Genomic DNA, 20780 nt, shown 5'->3' with positions numbered 1-20780 from the left:
CTTTCATATTTTTTTATACATATATAAATGTGTAAATAAAGTGCCAACCCTGAGCCTCTCGGACAACATGACGTCACCGCCGGAGCACTGAACTAAAAACAAATCCACCTCACTCCTCTCCTCTCCTCTCCTCTCGCTCACCCCCCGACCGACCGACCGAACCGCACCGTCTACAAACACCCAGCTGACAGACGCCAGCCAGCCAGGAGCCGCATTGTTGTGTGTGTTTATGCGTGTGTGTGTGTGTTTGTCTCCGTCACCCATCCTAGCGCAAAGGGTCGCCACCGCTCATCTAGTTTACCGCAACAGCCCCTGTAAACGGCAGAGAGAGAGAGAGGGGAAGGAGCCCAGTAGCTAGTAGGCTATCTTCTGTCCCGACAACAGGAAAAAAAAAGCATGTCTGCTCAGCCCGGTGAGGAGCTAGGCTCAGAGGGGAAGTGGTTTGGGGACGACTATGAGAGGAACGGTCTGCTGGGAAACACACCGACCCGGTTCGACGAGCTACGGGAAGATTTTAAGCCGAGAGGCGGCGAGGAGGCGAGCGACCTGGATCAACAATTTCATCCTTTCCAGGACGACGGGAAAAGGCCTCCCGTTGCTATGGAAACTGCATCTACAGGTAAAGCGGGCACTTATCGCGGTTAAGTCTCAATATTTATAGATGTTGTCGTATTTCAGCCACATTAGGTTTCACTTGACCGCCTATCAAACAATCCCACATCGTAATTCAGGTGCAAATACAGCTAGACAGAAGCAGCCATTTGTGACAGATTTAGACGGTCTGTCTGCCAACTTCAGTTAAAAACTTCTGCGTTTGAAAAAACACAGAAACAAAGAGAAGCGACTAACTTCCAAAGAATTAAAGTAAATCAGCTGTCACAACAGTTATACGTCTTAGTCAGACTTGGTTGCAACACCAGCCTTTGATAATAACGAGACATCAAATATGGCCCACTGTTTTTCCCCCCACTGGTCTACATAACTAATTTTATTGATGAGATCTGAGTCTGTCGAAAGGGTTCAGATGGGATGCAGCGTGCATTAACAAATAGCCTGTTGAACTCTGGTATAACTGATGTACCAGCTCTCACATGAAGGCCTATAGATATAAATAAATACCTGCATTCTTGATATAGTGAGAGTAGAGAGAGAATAAGTAGATTAAAGGCATAAATCCCCCAGATTTCATAGCCAGTGAATGGATAGAAAATAACTTAATCCTACAGTTTATCAATAGACCAAAATATGTTGTTATTATCCTACATTCCTGTTTTGGTGTCAATGATATTGTTACATTATTTGTTGAGGAAATGATGAATAATGTGATATTAAAATATATGATGTTTATTAAGACCAGGTCTTGTAGAGGCAGCATGAGGGTCTGTGTCTCTGCTGGGAGGATATTGTAGTTTTAGGGTGAAGATAACAGCAAGGTCACAGCAGTAGCAAAAGAGCATACGGTTGCATACCATAATTGAAACTTTCTCTCACTATAATTGGACAATGGAAGCTGTGTTTTTGTTGGAACATCATGCAGACCTCAGTTCTAAGTCCGTCACTCTCCTCAGCGCAGCCTGGCTCATACGCTGCTATTTTTAATCCTGAAGAAACAGGGCTCACTATTCGCCTGGCGAGCAAAACTAGAGCCCTGCACTTTCATTCACGAATTCACTGAAAGATTCATGAGATGATGATGTTTTAAAAAAAAAAAAAAAAGAAAAAGAAAAAGCTGCCTAGTTTCCTCTCTCTGCTCATGCCTTTTTAATTTCATTAGCTGCTGCTGGGCCCAAACAAGAAACATTATTATTATTTTTTATATATCCATGAAGCACAATAGCATTATTAAATGCATAAATCAGACTTTAATCCTTTTTAGGCATAGAATTTGGCAAAAAATTAGAAATTTAACATCCAAAGCCAGTTTACTAGTAAAGCTAAAAATGATCCTCTTGAAGCAGACTGAGCGTAAAATGTGTGTGAAATGATGAACTGGCTAGTCCGTGTTTGGCCTACACTTTCTAGAAGAAGTCAACAAAGTACATGCCCTACTTTTATAACAGTGAGCCAGACAAGACCAAACTTTTGTAGGTGCACACACACACACACACACACACACGCACAGAGAGACTGTGTTTTGATTCCTAAACGAGGGCTGTCTCTTTTGCTGCGACTCCCGCTGAGCTTCGTCCATACGAGTGAAGTAATCTACTCTGTCACTTAGGTTCTTGGTAGGAACAGTGCAGATCTCATCACATCTTAGCAGGGCAGGGTGGATATTTTCCTCTTGACCAGACATGTTATAGTCTCTTCTGATCTTTGTCAAAGGCATTAACTCCCAACAACACCCCCCCCCCCCCCCCCCCCCCCCCCCCCCCCCCCACACACACACACACACACACACACACATCACATACACTTTCCTCCCCTACTTTACTGGTAGATAAGCACAAAATAATACCTCAAGTGTCTGAAGTTTGGCCTTTGAGCAGAAACCGTATCCCTTCAAGATGTCTAGAATTGCCTCTCTCAGTAATCGATCCTTGCCTGTCCTAAATCTTGTTCACAACACTTATCTGGCCACAGGACCCTGATAATGCTGATTTCAGCTGTATTAAATTACCACAGGGCAGAACCTTAGCCTCAGATCACAGACAGTACAGTATATCCTGTTTTATCTTCACAAGTTTCACGCCCTGTGAAGTCTTCAAGAGGCGTCGTGACGAGGTCTAAATGTGTTGTAAAAACCCCACAGTCAAGTTTGTTATTAGCAGATGGTGAGTCTAATAGCTCTCCGCTGCTCTCTGGCATAGAAGAAGTGTATATTTATGCACTGTCACTTATAAACAAACATAACGAAATCCTTCTTTTTTCCCAATAAGCTCTTTCTCACCCCTTACAGTGCATCATAATGGTCACTTTATCATTTCTTAACAAAGTGCATCAGTCATGAGAAACATCTCCCATAATCCAGTGCCCGGAAGGTGGATTAAACTCTCCGTCTCAGCATATCATCGGTGACAAGGATGAGGCAGCATATGTCTGGCTGGGTCTCTTCCATATCTTTTAGATAGAGAAAGCACTTAGTGGACTCGGCTGGACTGCATTTGTGCCTTTAGCTGGTGAGAGCTCTGCTCCTGTTCCCGGGGGGGGGCAAGCAGTGCGAGGTCTTTTCAGACTGGATGATAAAGATGCAAGATAATACAGGGGAGGAGGAAAGGGAGGAGGAGGAGGCAGGGGGGGGAGCAGCTTAATGGCAAGAGAGGCGAGCCTGTGATGAGAAGGCTGATATTTCAAATGCCCAGACCAGATAATACAAAGAACTGCCCTTTCCTTCACAGACACTCTCAGTTCAGTGTCTTCCTCTCAGAAAGGCTTTTAGATGTCTGAGGTCAGCAGAGAAGCTGCCGGTGTCCGAAAACCTTCTTCATCTATTAGCACTTGTGGTTAAAAATATGTTGTCTTGCACCTTACATAATTAAACAAGGCTTAAAGTGTGTGCAATTCATGCTTTTGTGTCTGCTCTCCAGGATGATTTTGGCCCACATCCTATGTGTTACCTGCCGGGTTTATAATCTCATTCATTTTCATCTGTGTCCAGGACCAATTAGCTAATGCTGAGGGATAAAAGGACAGATAAAAACATAACAGGCCGACTCCAAAAAGCTTCACTGCAGGGGGACAACAACAAAGCATTACTGCTATCATTATATCAATAAATTATAATTTTTGATCCCATGTGTTTACCCTGAATCGAATTAAAAGCCAGTATGTGAAATATGATGCTGTGTTTGCAATTATTCTGTCTCAGTCCGGCTCTTTAGCCTGTGGGCAGAGTAATCCCTGAGCAGAGTATTGCAAAACTGCTCATGGGATTAGAGCTACTATCAGCAGAGGCACTTACAAACAGTATAGTCCATTTATATATATAATTTTTTGTTTGTAGGTTATTGTAGCCTATGCACGCCTGCTACCCTGCTTGCGTCTGTGTACTCTTGAGTGCCAAATTCTGTCTGTACAATGAAAGCGAAACACCAATCCAAAGTCGCAATGAATTGACAGCTTTGACCCAAAGCAGACAGCTTGCAGACACTCAGTCTGGATCCTCCCACATCCTTCCCATTCATCCACAAAGCTCTATCCAAGCAAGAAAAATACAATCAATACAGGGAAAGGCAGGTCCTACTGTAAGTACCACGGCTTCGGAATCTGAATGGGGGCAGATTAGCTCTTATTTAAACTGTCTCCAGATTGATTTATCTTTGTCAAAGGCCACTGGAACAACAACATTTCTCCTGTGTGGCCTTTGGTGATTTTTTTTTTTTTTTTAAGAATGGTGGACGTTTCTTACAGTAATTGTATGTCTCTTTTGTCTTGGATCAATGCAGCTCAGAGCAGTTGAATCCCTCAGCACAGCTGTTCTCTTATCGACCTCTGTTAGTAGTTCTGTTTGTACCTCAGCTCTCAGATGGCCTCCATTTCCTGCTACTTAACAGACGTTAAAGTGGGGTAGTTAGTCACTAGCATGCATGTGTTTGTCCAGCCAAGGATATTGTAATCAATACATTATGAACATAAACATCATAACCAAAGCTTAAAACCAGAGACCATTAAAACTGTGACAAGTAAGTCACATAATGACAATAGAATCACAGTATGAATCACATTTTGATTCAGTTCTTTTATTCCACATTAATAATAAAAAGATAATACTAAATGTAACATAAATTTCAATATCAATTAGATTTTTTTTTTCTTATGATCAACTGTAAAGTAACTGCATATATAGCAAATTTCTTATTAGGGTGCGACAACAGTGCGACATTGAGAAAATGATTACACTAACAATAACAAAGCTGCAGCATATTATTTAATGTCAAAGGCATAGATGGCTTTTGAAAAGGGAGCCCTGTAAGCGTCTCAATGGATTGGTTTCCACAAGGTCATGGAGTGAAACAGAACTCCTGAAAGACAACACCACAGTCGAGAAGGTCATGGATAGAGTCATCCAATCGTTACCGTGCAGCAGATTTACAGATGTTTAAAAGAATACTGCTGAAATACTGCAGGGATGAATGATGACGTGTGCTTGGACAATACAGACTGACAGATATTGTTCCTTTGAAAGTCACAGCAGCTTGTTGGAACCAGCGGCACCATCTCTTCTGTCTCTGCACTGGACTCGTGGCTTGCAAGAAGTGAGACAACATGACCTTCTCGAGTGTGAGAGACACTGATATTTCTCTCCGCAGTTCCTCAATTTTAAATCCCTTTTATGTTATCCAAATTAGTTGATTTACTTTATTACATTTTGAATAGCTTCAGCGAGTGTCTTGAAGGGGGGAAAACCCTACTGCGCACTGAGTCCCACATGCAGCTCAGCTAACCCTTCATTTCAAAGTGATAATATATTCATTTTGCAACTCGGGCGCTTTTGATATTGTCTGCGCTCACATGTTTTTGTCTGTAGCCTGATAATTAGGAGCCCATGCCTGGCATAGCACAGATTGTCAGGCTGCATTAGTTTCGGGGCTGCACCAGCTTTGCACAGAGGACAACAAAAGGACTGCCCCTTCACAGGACTTATTTATCTAACTGCACCATCCTTTCAGTGACATGATTACGTTGTGTGGCCACAGTTTGAGCCGAGAATTCCTCTGTTGTCACATCCAATCCCATCCGAGTGCAGTAAAGCATTTGTCTCCGCCTTGTGGGGTTTTTTTTCCCAGTGTCTGAGTGCTACGCCATATCAGCAGATTCAAAAATGCCCTCAATCTTAACACACCAAGTTTGTCAGAGCGGCTGCACTCGTGGCAATTAAAGATGAGCATCCAGCCTCTTAATTGATGCAGATGACTTACGCAACTGCTGGTGAGTTTACTCTGTGTTGTTACGTGGAAAACGGGTTGGATGGGGGAGAGGGGGTGTGTCGCCTACAGTAAGGACTCAACAGGATTACTGGCAGTTCACCTCTCTTCACAGCTAGTAGTGGCTCTGAGTGCTTCCCACATCTGCACAGTAGGTATTTGTACAGTGAATCAGTGAGTGTTAGATTATGATGGTGTTGCCAGGGTGATGACTGAAGGGATGTATACCATCGTAGTAGACTAAGAGGATTATACGTTGGTTTGCTTTAGTAGTTCACCAAGGGCATTTGTGTCACTGAAATGGTTTTGTCTCAACAGCTGTGCTCATCTATTTTACACACCGTTTGGATCCATAAGCAGTGCAGTTCTGTAAGACATTTGAGCATAAATACAAAATAACCTGAAGCACAGGAGCATCTGGGCTTTGCTTTTTCACCATGTCACGCCATCCCTCCGCCTTGTGTCCCAGCTTGGGTGTGTAGTGTTTATGCCATTGTACTGCAGTGTGATGTATTGTTATTGACTGTGTGCAACAGCATAAGCAGAGTGAGCAACAGCAGTAGGAAGGACAGCAGAGGGGAAGGGTGGTGGGGCTTTTCGGAGGAAGCAATGGGAGGGACGGGACGTCCTGACCTGTTGGGTCTTCTGTCAGTCAGTCTGCATCCTCCAGAGCTAACCCTAAGGCTGCTATTTTAAATCTTCCCCCCTATCCAGCCCAGCAGCTGGACTCAGCCTATTTAAAGCACTGCCACTGCCCTGGGAGAAGCAGGGCTGGAGAGCAGGAGGAGGAGCCCAGTTTGTGAAATTGTAAACTCAGACTTGTACACAACAGGAATATCAACATTGTGTGTTAACGTGTGGGTACTAAAGGCTTGTTTCTTTGTGTGTGAACATGTGTGGGAGTGTGTTTTTCTATGGAGTTAGACCGGAAGTCAGACATATTTGAATATTTGACTTGACCTTGACTTCTGATCCGATGATTTAAAATAACATTCCTATCAAGTCTGTCTCTTCCTGTTTTGCAACACATATGTAATACCAGCGTCCTTAATGCTTCCCTGCAGCATTGTAACAAATTATTCAGTGAGATGTTGAGTGATAGTTCACAGCAGAGCAAACACAAATTCACAGCTAACACCAACACTGGCTGTCCATTTCAGATTCTTAATGTAGCTGTAGTTGAATTAACACTGCGATTGTGGCTGTGATTATTATTATTTCAGGTTTGCATGTGTGTTGACAATGACGAGTGTGTGAAATATTCATTTTATACATTTATTATTGAACTGTTTTGTCAACCTAGCTTTAACCATTACATTTTTTGGAGAAGCTAGATACTAGCTACGAGCTTGACAGTATATTGTTAACATCTATGTGTGTGTGTGTGTGTGTGTTCATTTTTGTGACACTTGTGTAAGTTGTCAGGGGAGATGCAGGATTAGTGATTACAGAACAGAGATGTGACTATAGACAGCTCTTTGCCTGCGTGATTCAGAACAGACTCTGGTTGTGGCACTGTGTTTTTTTGGGGGGTCTGAACAATCTCCCTTTGTACCACACCGGGTACAAGTACCCTCTGTTACTGCTGCCTCACTGATCTGCACAGCCATGCACCCAGTGTGACTGTGCTGCTCTCACAGTGCCACAGTCCCTCTCCCTAGCAGTGCCACCAGCAGAAGCATAGCCTTGTTTAACTAGATGTTGTTATTAATCAAACAGCTCAGGCACAGGATGGTTTGATTTGAATGAGTGACACAGACGTTGGTGTCAGTCTGTTGTTCCAAGCAACCTTCCATTCAGAAAGTATAGCTGAACCAGTTCATTGTATGATATGATGATATGAGAGTGTCTATTGTCAGTGTTTCACTTCTTTCTTCTCTCTTCCTGTTGGTCTCTGTAGATGACTCCATGTCTGGCCTGTTTAGGAAGCCTATGAATGACGATGGTGATTTGTACACTTCCCTGCGGTCCAATCAGAGCTTCACATCAGACAGAGAAGCCTCCTACTTGTCGGACGACCTGAAGCCCTCCAAGCCCTCCTCTGGCTCCTCTGACCTGGATCACTTCTCCACTGACACCTACAGCTTCAGCTCCAGCACCAAGATGACTTCTGACCTGGCCGATGACATGCCAAAATCTCTGATGGGCTTGGATAAGACAGATTCCTACAACTACATGGACATCAGCCACGGGGATGAGCGCCATGATCAGCACCAGGGGGCTCTGCACAGCCTGATGGACACAGGCTCAACTGGACGTGACCTGCTGGGCAGCTACATGGATAAGAACCCTGGAAGAGATGAGGAAGAGGAAGAGGAGAACTTAGGTTCAGCACTGGGCTCCTCTTCTTTCCCCTACGTGGAGGAGCCATCTGATGAAGAGCTGTCAGACTACCGCTCCTACCGTAACCTGGGCGGCACTCCGCAGACAGCCAGCCCAGTTAAGATCACTTTGACCGAGTCCCAGCCTCCAGCCGTCAAGCCCGAGCTCCAGCAGCCTCCCCCTCCAGTCACCGTGTCTGAGCGTGAAAACGTCCTGAGTGTGGGCTTACAGGGTGTTCCCACCGTGACACTATCAGAGCCAGAGGACGACAGCCCTGCTTCCACTCCCAATGCTTCACCAACACGTAGGCACAGCACACACACACACACACACACACACACACACACACACACACACACACACACACACACACGTGTATCATGATAATGAATATATCTGATAATAGATTGTAACTCATCTGGAAAATCAATTGAGAAACTGTTTATGGGTAAATTAACCAGATGGAAATCCAATATAGCCCATGATCATTTCCCACATCATCTTCAGTGACCTAATACAACCAGAAATATTGAGAAGGGTCACTAACTCAGCACAAACAGTGTGGCAAAATCTCTACATCTCACAGTATAAAGCATATTGTCATGTCTAGTGCTGCAACTAACGATAGTTGTTTGGTCTAAAAAATTTCAGAAAATGTCAGTCACTGTTTCCCAAAGTCTTGTTTTGTCCTGACCAACAATGCACAACCCATGGATTTTCAGTTTTCTATCACAGATGACTAAATTAACCAGAAAATATTCACATTTATGAGGCTGGAGCTTCAGATTAGTTGTTTCTTTAAGCAAATCACTCAAAATGATTAATCGTTTATCAAAATAGTTGGCGATTAATTTTCTGTTGATTGACTAATCAGTTGATTATTCGACTAATCTTTGCAGCTGCATATCCCCCACCTCTTGTCAGATATATTTCATATTTATGTTGTAAATGCCATAATGAAGGAATGCTACTCTAGCACTTGTCCTTGACTGTATGTCTGGATTTATAATGTGAATGAAGACTCTAATGCTTATTTATTTTTCTACATTTCTCTGTGAGCAGAAAAAGAATTCCCCTCCCATGACATGTTCAAGGCTGACGCAGTGAAGCCTGCAGATCCCAAGAGCAGTCCAGGCACAAAGGCTAGCAGCAGGGAGCACGATGGCAGCAGTGCAGAGTCTGGAGACTCAGAGATTGAGCTGGTGTCCGAAGAGCCTCCCAAGGCCATCAGCAACCCATTTGCCCAGCCGCCTCAAAGCAAGGGTACTTTCAGCCAGCCTAACAGCCCTTTTGACAATCCCCCGGTCGCCAAGGGTGGTTTCGGCCTGGCTGGCAACCACGCTCCACCCACGGCCTACAGCATTCTGAGGGAGGAGAGAGAAGCAGAGCTTGACAGTGATCTCTTCATTGAGTCTGCGTCTGAAGAGAGCCCAAAGAGAGAGCAGGGCTTCAGTGGCCCCAAACAGGGAGTAAGTACTCCCTCTCCCCTGGTTCCCAGTACCGTCCCTCCCCCCAGTGCCCCTGAGACGGTGCCAGCCGAGCCCCTGATCACAGAAAAGGTCAAGACCCCAGTGAAAACAGAGGAGGATCGCCTCAGCAAGCCCAAGCCCCCTACTGCTGCCGTGCCCCCAGAGGTGCGATTGGAGAGGCCCCACCAGGACGACATGTTCAAGCACACCACTGAAGGCAAAGAAGACCTAGGAAAACCTGCTGCCTCAATCTTCCCAGAAGGCTTTAACAAACAAAAAGGTTAGTCGGATAAATCTGGATTTTTAAAATCTTTCAGCCATTCTTATTCATTCTTTGCATTCTACTTCTTCTATTGTAAGAATTCACATTGTTACTGTTTCTTTGTGGAAGTATTAAGGTTTCACAAAACATGTCTGTAATCTTTTCATTGTTGCAGTGGTTTCACCTTGGCTAATATGCCACTATCTTGAGTACTGGCTTTCCAGAAATAATGCAGTCAGCTTGTGGAACAGGTAGCGTTGTATCTGCTGATGTGTCTTTGTGCCTGAGTGGAAAAGCTACCGCATGTGCATTTCTGTTCTAAACCTTCCCCATCATATTTAGGGATAAATAAAAACAAAAAACAGCTTGGATATCACTGACAGCATATTTCTAATCAAATCACGTGCGCCAGACTTGTATTTGTTTACCTCCCGGTAGCAACCTGCATGGTGTGCTGTGGCTTTGTTTTGTTGACAAGGCCGGAAAATAAAAAAAAAAGACTGCTAAGAGAGATGGGATGTTCCACTGCTGTGTGTGTTTCTGTGCCAGGGGTGGGTGAGAAGTGCTCATGTTGTGCTTGCCTGAAGTCTGCTTCCCCCTGGTGGTGCATTTGAAGGGGGGGGGGGCGGGGGGGGGGGGGGGGAAGCAGAGTGAGGATGAAATGATTCACGTTCTGGCAATAAACCTGACAGCTACACTGTCAAACCTATAAACAGTCTTCTCTGATCTCAGTGGAAACATGCACAGAACAAAATATAGAATTGCAGATGCTGTGAAAAAAGATCTTTCCGCATCTTCTTGACAGCATCTGGCTCCTTACATCACTCGTTAACATCCTGGGATTAGATAAGTCAGACGTGCCTGTCACAGTCAGCAGGAGTTAATGCTGTCTAAGCTGCACATTTGATATTGGCAAGAGCATTTTGACTTCTATTGGCTGCTCTCTCTGCCCTTGTAAACAGTGAGTTTACATAATCCTGTGATGCCAAAACTGGGGCACGCTCCTACTTCTGAGCTGTGAAAGCCTCCACTTAAATTTCAGCTCAACAGCTAAAGAAATCACATTTAAATTAATGTTGTTATTTGCTTTGTGGCCTCCAAAGAGACGAGTGCATAGATGTCCCAAAACTTACAAATGAGGCTCCCTGCTCCAATATTACGTGACGATTGAGTCAGATGAATAGTAACATGTTTGAAATGAATAATTTAACAAGCTGACGTAATTGAATACCAGCTGATGACGCTCCTCTTTGTTTTGTTTACTCAGACAGAGAAGGTTCTGGAAATGCTAAAAAGCAGGTCACGTGTATTTTTTTGTCCGCCACTAGAGGGCGCAGTGCACCTTTGTCATTGCTGCTCCGATGAAGACTAGAAGATATTATTCTCATCACTCAGTGCACTTCCACACGGGTTGCCATGGCAACAGTGATGGGGGAGTGTGTTCGGTCTGTCTCAGAGAAATCTGTTTTTTCTTGGTTGGTACTGGCATTGAGGCCTGTCACGGCTGCAGAGAGCAGTAGGTGTGAGGTGTGGCTGTCTGCAGTGGAGGGGGGGACAGGAGACAGTCCTAACGGCTTTGATAGGGTTGCAACATGACGTTATCCTCCTAACTGTACTCGAGGGAATCGTTTTCCGTTCGATGCTGACACCACAGTGACTGTGCTGTTTCGTTTGCCCTCAGCTTTCAAGCATCCTGTGTCGCTTTTTCAGTCACAGGCCATGGGGAGGAAATCGTAAAGCACAAACACATCCTGAAGGCACTAAACAAGGAGCATTGTGCTGTAATGCACAGTGTCTCTCCTCATAAATTATTGAAGCACAAAGTACTTTGCCTCTTCAATTATCAGTGAGTCATAGTGGAAACAGCCATTTGAATCTCTGGCTACAACCTTAAATATTGTTCTGTGCAACTAAAGAGCAACAGAGGTGGGTGTTTGCCATATTTTCCCTCAGCAACATGGTGTCAAGTCCAGCCATATTCAGCCTTCATAAAACACTATTGCATCCTGTCTGGGGTGTGACATGACATCAGACTATTAGAAGACCTGCCGTCATTCTTTCTGATTGCACAGCACGTGGTATCATGCAGTATTTGTAGCTTATATTAAAAAAAAGTTACACCAAAAAAATGTAATTATTTTACACTGTAAATATCAACAAGCTACAAGGAAGGTTAGAAAGTTAATGAGTAATGCATCCAGCTGCTTTGGTGTCTCATCAAAGCGTATGTGGGAACCCTCCCACTATTACCAGTCAGTTCTGAGACCATGTTAAGGGGATTTATTGTAAACACGAGGGTACCTTCCCTTTCAAGAAAAAAGCTTATCCTCAGACTATCACCACCCATCCTCTCACCCCTCTCTTAATCACTGCATGGATGGTTTGCTGCAGCAGCAACTGTGGTGTGGTGTTTACAATTTGACCCCCCCCCCCCCCAACCCCCCCACCCTACATCCCCCCCACCCCCTCCTCCCCCAGCACACACGCACACAGACGCACTTTCCCTGCTCCTTCTGTTCTAGCCAGCGCTGCTCCACGGCATCAGTCTGTGTGCTCCGCAAGCCGGCAGCACCTTGGAAACCTTTTCCTCCCTCCCTCCCTTCCTCCCTTCCTCCCTCGCTGTCTATTTGAGCCTCGCTCCCCGCATCCTTTTTTTCGACCATTCATGCCTTTCTGGGATGAGTGAGTGAGCCGGTGCGACCGAAGAGGGAGACAAAGAAGAAAACGGAGACGATACAGAATAAAAGAGAGAGTGGGAGAGAGAACAGGGACAAAACTGATCACCAGCATGCAGGCCACTGCAGACTCGACCAAGAAGGAAAGCTCCTGGAGCGGCTGGAAGGGCCAGGGTACTGATGTGTTTACTGTGATTTACTCATCAATTATCTGTGTTTTTGTGGCTGTGAGAGATGGACTGGTATCTCTGCATGTAGGTTAAATATTCATGACACTTTAGGCGTGCAGTGTTGAACGTGTGTCTGTGCGTGTGCTCTGCATGTGTACGTTTGCCATCTAATCATATTTGTCAAGTCTCGGGGAATCGAACAATGCCGTTTACCTGCGCCCCCTTTTACAAGGACACGCCCTAATGACAGATCCTTTTTTGCTGCATGTGTGTGCGTCTGGAAAAAAAAACAAAGAGGGAGAGTGGGTGAGAGACGCTGGTGGGTGTTTTGGAAAATAAGTGTATACACACTAGCATGCTGGGAGCCATCTGTTTTGGGTGCATGTTAATATGGATGCCAGTGTTGTAGACTAAGGCGTGTCATTGTTATCGCCCTCCCCGCTTTGCAACCGTGCAGGGGAGCTGGTTTTATATGGCGTATGCTCTGTTTTTGTGTAACGAGGCAGCCAGAGCATCCGGACGGCACTGACAGACTGTCTCCATGGTAACCGGGGCACACCCATCCTGATTACATCAGCCCTATCTCCTCAGCTGCCATGGCACCTTGCAGAGACTGGGCCGGAGAAGAGCATCCTCCGTCTGCCTGTTTCCATAGCATGGAGGGCTCGTATAAAAGGGAGCATGAGAGAAAATGGCGCCTCTTCCTCCACTCTGGTTGTGGTTTATTATCTGCCATCTTTTTAGGTTTGGGAGAGCAGCGGAAATGCAATCGATTAGTCTGATTATTATTTCCAAACAGAGACCACAGCAGTCTCTGATTTCTAGATGTGTAGCAATCAAGCAAAAACATCCCAATGTCAAAACCCCCAGTTGTCATTATTCCACTGAGTCATTAGCCATTTAATTTAGCCGAAACTGATGTCAGAGACTGTGAAACACAATAATCTATCAGATCTGAATCTCTCCACAACGTTATGAACGCATCAAATTAAGCTGATACAGTCAGCACAGCAAAAGGATGAAATTGAGCAGATTTATTTCCTGCACTTGCATGTTGATACATCAGCCTGAAGCTGAAGGCATTTTTATGTTTAGTCATTCTCATTGCACAAGCACAGTGCTGACTCACTGCCACCAAACCACCCAGGAATGTTGACAACGATGCAGATATATCCAAAACTGAGTCATCTATGTATGATTTATTCAAAATAAATTATACATCAGGGATTTAAAATGACACATAACCACTAATAGATCTTCTAATGCATGAACATTATACTCTACTGTTTACACGTGCCTTGCGGCGGATGTGTGCCAACTTGTGAATTGGGGTAGCCTACATATTCTTAAATATACGACAATAAGTGTCAACAGCACAGATAGTTAGGTGAGTGGATGTGGCTTTGCTAAATAAATATGTTGGCTGCACTGGTTTCTATACTGGTTTCTCAAAAAAAGTGAACATAGTCAAATCTTAGAGATTCTCTGTGGTCTTACGTTGCATATTTGCAACTTTGTAAAGACTTAGGAATACTTTGATTTGATTTGCAGTTATTTCATATTATTTATATGCATTTGGCAATATTTTGTCTTTGACACTCAGAAGAGAGGAATAGTTCGGATGTTTTGACTTAACGTGGTATGATTTACGCTTAGAAGGCAAAAAAGTGAAATGATACATATAAGTCTAAGAGGAGAATCAAGCAGTAGAAATACATTCAAGATTGTTTCCTGTCGAGGATGCTTGAAATTTTTCCTGCTGTTGGGCAAAATGTCAGATTGCTGACACACCTTTGTCTATCATGTGAGTAACTCAAACTATTTTACAAATCCCTTTCATAACAAAAATTGGACATTCATAATCGCCATGTCATACTCAAGTCCAGGTTACAGTCTCAGTCTGACACTCAAGTCCTACATGCTAGCTGAAGTCCCTTTCCATGTTTGCTCACTCCGGCTGACGGCTTGTTTGAGGCCACAAGGATGTTCTCGGTGATTTAATGAGGTCAGGCTAAACTAGTTTCACTAGAGAAAAGGGGGAGGGGGGGAATCATATTATTGTCACTGGTGTTAATCATTTGCTCTGGTTTTCTCTCGGTGTGTGTTGAATATCTGAGGAGAGAATCACGAGGCTGCATTTGCACTTCCTCTGTGCTTTGATCCGACATCCTGTGTTAGTTCTGCATGACATGAAACTGTCACCTGTGCTGTCTAGTCAGAATATAACTGGGTTTTCTATGTCCAGTACTTGCCTTAATATAAATATCAGTATAACTGAATGTAGACACTTGAAATGTCAACAGAAAACCAGCTGCCCCACACAAATTAGGCAGCGAACCTCTTCAACTGTCAGAAATGAGACTCACAATTTGGTCAAATCTAAGCTTTATAATGTGACCCTGTCTGTTAACATTCTTTAAGGCTTTCACACACACCATTTTTCTCATTTCTTCACACACACTTGGCAACTAGCTGGCCTGGTGTTAAACCTGCCTTTGTCCTTTTGTGTCTCACAATAAAGGGAGTGGCTGTCTTCATGAGTCGGGGAGTCGAGACACATAGCTGATTCCCCAGATTCGGAGCAAATCAATCTCTCCCCGCTCCCAAAGGAACGCTCTTTTCGCCGCTCCCTCTTCCTCTTTCGGCCCCTCCCTTCCTCTCCGTCTCTCCATCTCTCCATCTCTCTCTCTCTCTCTCTCTGTGTGTGTGTGTGTGTGTGTGAGCGGTGGGGAGAAAATGGAGCACGGTAACTATGGTAACTGCATCAGGCAGGTGCTCGGCAGATCCTTGCCACCCAAGCGTTTTAATGGAGCAGTAGAATATGGCTACGGTCTGCGCGGTAGTTTTCTCATCTTTCGCCACTGAAGTCGTATGATTTGGTCTTTATATATATAAAGAACTCTAGTTTTGTTTTCCATTTTGATACACTGTCTTTTATTCTACTCACTGCTTGGCAGTCTGTCACGTGTCAGCGGGGCTGCCTGAGAATAAAAGAGCTCACAGAGAGTGTATGTGTGTGTGTATATGTGTGTGTGCTGGATTGCAATGTGGTTCTTTGGCAACCGCGCCCCATAGACGCCCCCCAACCCCCCCTCCCCTTCCCCTCTCCCTCCCTCCCTCCCTCCCTCAGTCCCCCTCTGTTCAGGCGGATGCTGATTTGCTGGTGTGGCAGTGGCCCCTCCCCTCCTGTGCAGGGGGGGACTCCCCCTTCAGTGCTCTCCTTTTGTCCGTGAATAAAGCAACTGCCTCTTTCCCTGTTCAACCATGGGAGCCGCAGGTCAGTACATGCTTCTACTGCACTAGCTAAAGCTTTTCAGTCTGCGTGCAGCCTGTGCGGCGCATCACAAGGCACGGTCACTGTCGCCGGTCTACACCTGTCTCTCGAGCCAGGGCTGCTGTGTCTGCGGATGTGTCTGTGTGTTGTTACAGCTGCTGGATGAGCTACCTGTGCCTGTTTGTGTGTTTGTGTGTGTGTGTTTGTGTTCCTCTCACAGCATCTCCATTCAAATTTTCATTCAAATCAGTCAGTTTGGCTTCTGTGGGGAGTGGTGCATGAGAACAGCAGCGAGGGCACATGGATCTCACTGTTACTGAATGATAGTGTTTGATTTGATAGTGGGGTGGGAGGAGGGCAGATAGGTATGTCATTATTGTTTTTTGATAAGAGAAGACATGTTTTATTCTTCAGTGTAGGAACAGTTATGGTGCGTAGAGAAGTAGAAGTAGAGATTCACATAGCCACAATGACTTTTCTGCCTCCCAGGTTTAGCCTGCCTTTTTGGCATCCACAGATGCCTTTTAGTGGAGAGCAAAGATGGCCGTCATCACTATGCTGCTCACAGCTCCACAGCTAAAATTAGAGCAGGCCGGCAGGCGGACAGCTCAGAGAGGAAGAGTAAGACACACAAGGGATCTCAGGAGCTGTTCTCTTCAAAAACTTCTTCTGCTCGCCTCCCTGTGACATGAAGGATTTCCAGGTTTCCGTACTTGCAGAGGAACGGTGAGCTCAGCTAGTGCTGTTAGAGCTGCAGTCGTAGTGGGGGAGGCAGCTGGTTCAGCAGAGGTAAAACAAGCAGCCGACAGTTCTCATGGAAACAAGCCAGTGTTGCCAGCCGACACAGACGACTGCCAGAGGACGACCATGTCGGCCACTGGAGCTGTAATGGTACACTGGGCTAATCCTCACTTCTCACTTGTCTCTCATCTGTGCTAGCGGCTTTGAATTACAAGCCCGACCAACCAAAGAAGACAAGAAATATTAGAATGGAAGGAAAAGAGTGCAGTATGATGTACGGGTGCCTGTGCTGGTGTTCAGACGTATGTATGAATGAGATGGTTTGGAGGAATCGCATAGGGAGTCACTGCATACTGAGATACTGCATTGAAGCATCGTCATCCTTCATTATTGACCACAGGAAAGCTTTTCTGGCCAGGTCACATTGAACCGTTATCTGAGCTGCTGATAGTGCGTCTATTTCTACCTCTGCCTTCACGGAGCTATAGGTCAATCATTAATTCTGTTCTGCAAGCCGGCTGTGCAGGTGTACTTTCAGCGTAACACGGTTGCCTCTGCTTGTTTGTATGTATGTTTGTGTACGTATGAGAGCAGACCAGGTGCCACTTTGGCGATAAGCATACGTCAGATGCAAATATGAAGCCCCACCAGTCCAGCGACTGCTCCATAAGTGAGAGTCAGCTATTATCTTAGCAAAGGTCGCTCTATATATAGGGGTAAAGGAGCCCGAACTGACGAGTCGTCACTCAGACACCTTCACCTTCCAGATCCACAGCTCCTCAGTCTAACCTAATGAAAAAGCTGGGTTAGGAAGCTGGGTTAAAACAGAATCACGTGACAGCCGGAGCTCTCCAGAGGACGTTGGGTTGTGAACAGCTTCCAGTTATTTGACCCAAATGTGTGGTGTGTAGCGCGCTGCAGCCTAATCCACTTTGAAAAGGATACGGCTTACAGTACATGTCACAGAGAGTGAGGTCAGGTCATTCGGTGGGTCCTAACTCTGTTTCTCCTTGTTCTGTGCTTCTTTCAACCCCCCCTACAGCTATTGACCTGCTCTACTGGAGGAATGTGAAGCAGTCGGGAGCCGTGTTCAGCAGCGTGCTTCTGCTCCTCTTCTCCCTGACCCAGTTCAGCGTGGTCAGCGTCGGAGCCTACTTAGCCCTGGCAGCCCTCTCTGCCACCATCAGCTTCAGGATCTACAAGTCTGTGCTTCAGGCTGTGCAGAAGACCGATGAGGGACATCCATTCAAGTGAGTAACAGAGAAGGTTGAAGCACAACAGACTGTGGATTTCATTAAAAGGTCTTTGGCATTCAAGTGTTTTCTTTGTTTTCTGTCCCTGTATTTGTTACCAGAGCCTACCTGGAGATGGAAATCGCTCTATCCCAGGACCAGATTAGCAAATATGCCGACAAAATCCTGCTGTACACCAACACCTGCATGAAGGAGCTTCGCAGGCTGTTCCTCGTACAAGATCTGGTCGATTCCTTGAAGGTTTGCCTCATACTTACTGTACATACCATCACTCTTTGCCTTTTCACTCTGCTATCAAGGGGTGACATCATCTGTCAGTTGGTTTAATTATGTAAGGATCAGCTCTCAGGGCTTTTAGCTTCAGCAGCAAATCATAAAACTAAGAAAGCTGAAACCAAAATAATCTGATAATACATGTTTATAATGTCATGCGGGCAGGCTAATTAGATTAAACTGTCATGTATGTGTGTGTGTGTTTCAGTTTGCTGTTCTGATGTGGCTGCTGACCTATGTGGGCGCTCTTTTCAACGGCCTGACACTGCTCATCCTAGGTGAGGTCATCCTGACTTGATACACATCTCACTCTTCTCAATTTTATCCAGTACAGACGTCCGGACACCACTGCTGTGACTGAGTGACACTTTAGTTTTAGTCTTTTCTGTGTCAGAAGTTCAATCATCTCATGAAGACTTGGATATTTTGTTCTGTTCATTCTTTTATGTCAGAGCTAAATCTGTTTGTTTATCGGACACATTCACTTCACTGCCGAATATGTACAATATGTTTACTTTTCCAGTTTACATTAGATAAGTGTAGTGGTTGAGGTGCGCCGGGGAACTTGCTGACACCAGTGTGTTCTTGTTTGAGCATATTCTCACTGTAGGTCAGAATGTTTTAACCTTTACTCTCTCTCTCTCTCTCTCCCTACAGCTGTGGTCTCCATGTTCACCATGCCTGTGGTCTATGAGAAACATCAGGTAATTATTTTCCATGTCATGATTTCTGATTTCTGGTTTGGAAAATGTGGTCTGATATTTATATCCTTTCTTTTTTTGTTCTGTTTTCAGGCACAGATTGATCAATATGTGGGACTAATACGGACCCAGGTCAACTCTGTGGTGGGAAAGTGAGTGTTTGCCAGTCAGACTTTTTGTTCGAAGTTCACATACAATGTAAGAACAAACTGTACCTGTAAACTACAAAAGACAAACAAGAGGAAATGAAATTGGGTACAGTACCTACAGATAAAGTGAGAACTTTTTACTGACTGAAGTCTGATCATGTTCAGACAAAACATAAAAGAGAAGCTCCTCCTTTATTAGAACCGCTGATGTACTTTTGAGCAAAGTGCTTTCACAGCACCAGTGAAGCTGCTCAGTGGCCAAAATGCAAGACAGGGCAACTTCCAGGTGTTAATCTGTGTACCTGAAAATGTGTGGATGAGGGTGTTGCTGAAAATAGCATTCGTGCTCAGCAAACCATCTGTGTTGCTACCTTCATTCATCTCACGACCAAACAGTTTAGGGTATCAAGTCTGTTGAATAAAAATAAGGGTTACAGATATTAACAAAATGTTTTTGACAAAAAAGTCTGAAATGGGCTATTCTATATTTACTGGGTCCTACTTAACCCAGAAAATTCAAGAGTCAAGTTTGTCTGTAGGTATCAAAAGGGTCAATTGATGCCAAATTGATGGGTAGTTTTTGCACAGACCATTATCAAGTTTCCAATTTCAGTAAAACTTGACTCTTTGGCTCTACTGCCTGCCATAAAAGGAGACAGAACAAAAACAGCAGGTGCAGAAGTAGAACAAACACATCTTAATCTTGAATAAACATCTTGTTGGAAACATGATATTAACGCTGGTTTTTTCTCTGTGCAGGATCCAAGCGAAGATCCCCGGGGCCAAGAGAAAGGAGGAGTAGACCTGTCTGTCTCACAGAGAAGCTGACAGTCCAGTCCAGCTCAGAGGCAGGCAGCCCGCTTACTGTTGAAGAGCCTGGTGGTCATCTGTGGAGCGTAGTGCTATGTCATCTTGGTGTTCTCTAAAAGCATCCACTGGAGAAGCCTTCACCCTGTCTATAGCAGTCTAAACACTAACACACACAAGTCACACGTACATAATCCTGTTTCTAGGGTAGACAAGTTCACGACTCGAAACAAAAGAAACTGACTTTTTTTGTGTTGCTTATTATAAAAGTGCATGAAGTCGAGCCTTGGGTAAATAATATTTGATATCTTTTGTGCCGTTTTTAATATCACGCTACATTTTTGCTTTGCAGTGCTTTTACCACAAACTGTACGGTTTGGCACAAAAAAAGCTTAAATGCCCACAGACGTGCTCTGCTGCCAATGTTAAATACTGCTTCATGTTTCTGAGTTAGCAGATGGGGCTTCTCTCAGTATATGTCAATATATATAAATATCAAAAATTATTTCCTTTTGGTGTTTCCAAGCACAAAATAATTTAACAATATGCGTCTTAGATGTGGTAATTGTAGGGTTTTTGCTTTTGTATAACCATAAGGAACAATACACACGCTCATGTTTAGGTAGTTGTACGACTACTATGAAGACGAGGAGTATCTGGTGATATTTAGCTTGTTTGAATAACTGTCCAACTTTGTACTATGTTCAACTATACTCTGTAGTTCTTTAGACCCTGGACTCTTTAACTATTTGCACTTACAGTATGTATTTAATTACAAGAATAAGAAAAATAAATGTACCTTGATGTATAACTCTCCTCA

General features: G+C 44.5%; 1 protein-coding gene across 6 annotated transcripts; it reads left to right on the top strand.

The window, feature by feature from the left end:
• The first annotated feature begins 86 nt into the window (after nt 1–86).
• rtn1a (reticulon 1a) lies at nt 87–20771 on the top strand. Of its 6 annotated transcripts, none has more exons than XM_044374397.1 (9): nt 87–619; nt 7765–8490; nt 9249–9935; nt 17820–18027; nt 18132–18270; nt 18512–18581; nt 18961–19007; nt 19098–19156; nt 19913–20771. In XM_044374397.1, the coding sequence occupies exons 1-9, from the start codon at nt 397–399 to the stop codon at nt 19953–19955; spliced, it is 2202 nt and encodes a 733-aa protein (XP_044230332.1). In that variant the 5' UTR covers nt 87–396; the 3' UTR covers nt 19956–20771. The 6 variants fall into 6 exon arrangements, with proteins under 6 accessions (XP_044230332.1, XP_044230333.1, XP_044230335.1 ...); XM_044374398.1 differs by lacking the exon at nt 87–619 and adding an exon at nt 5750–5868; XM_044374400.1 differs by lacking the exons at nt 87–619; nt 7765–8490; nt 9249–9935 and adding an exon at nt 10132–10168.
• The last annotated feature ends 9 nt before the right edge of the window (nt 20772–20780 follow it).

The sequence above is a fragment of the Thunnus albacares genome, chromosome 15 (assembly GCF_914725855.1).
Source record: "Thunnus albacares chromosome 15, fThuAlb1.1, whole genome shotgun sequence".
Classification (NCBI taxonomy): domain Eukaryota; kingdom Metazoa; phylum Chordata; class Actinopteri; order Scombriformes; family Scombridae; genus Thunnus; species Thunnus albacares.
This window is presented reverse-complemented; position numbering and strand designations above follow the sequence as displayed.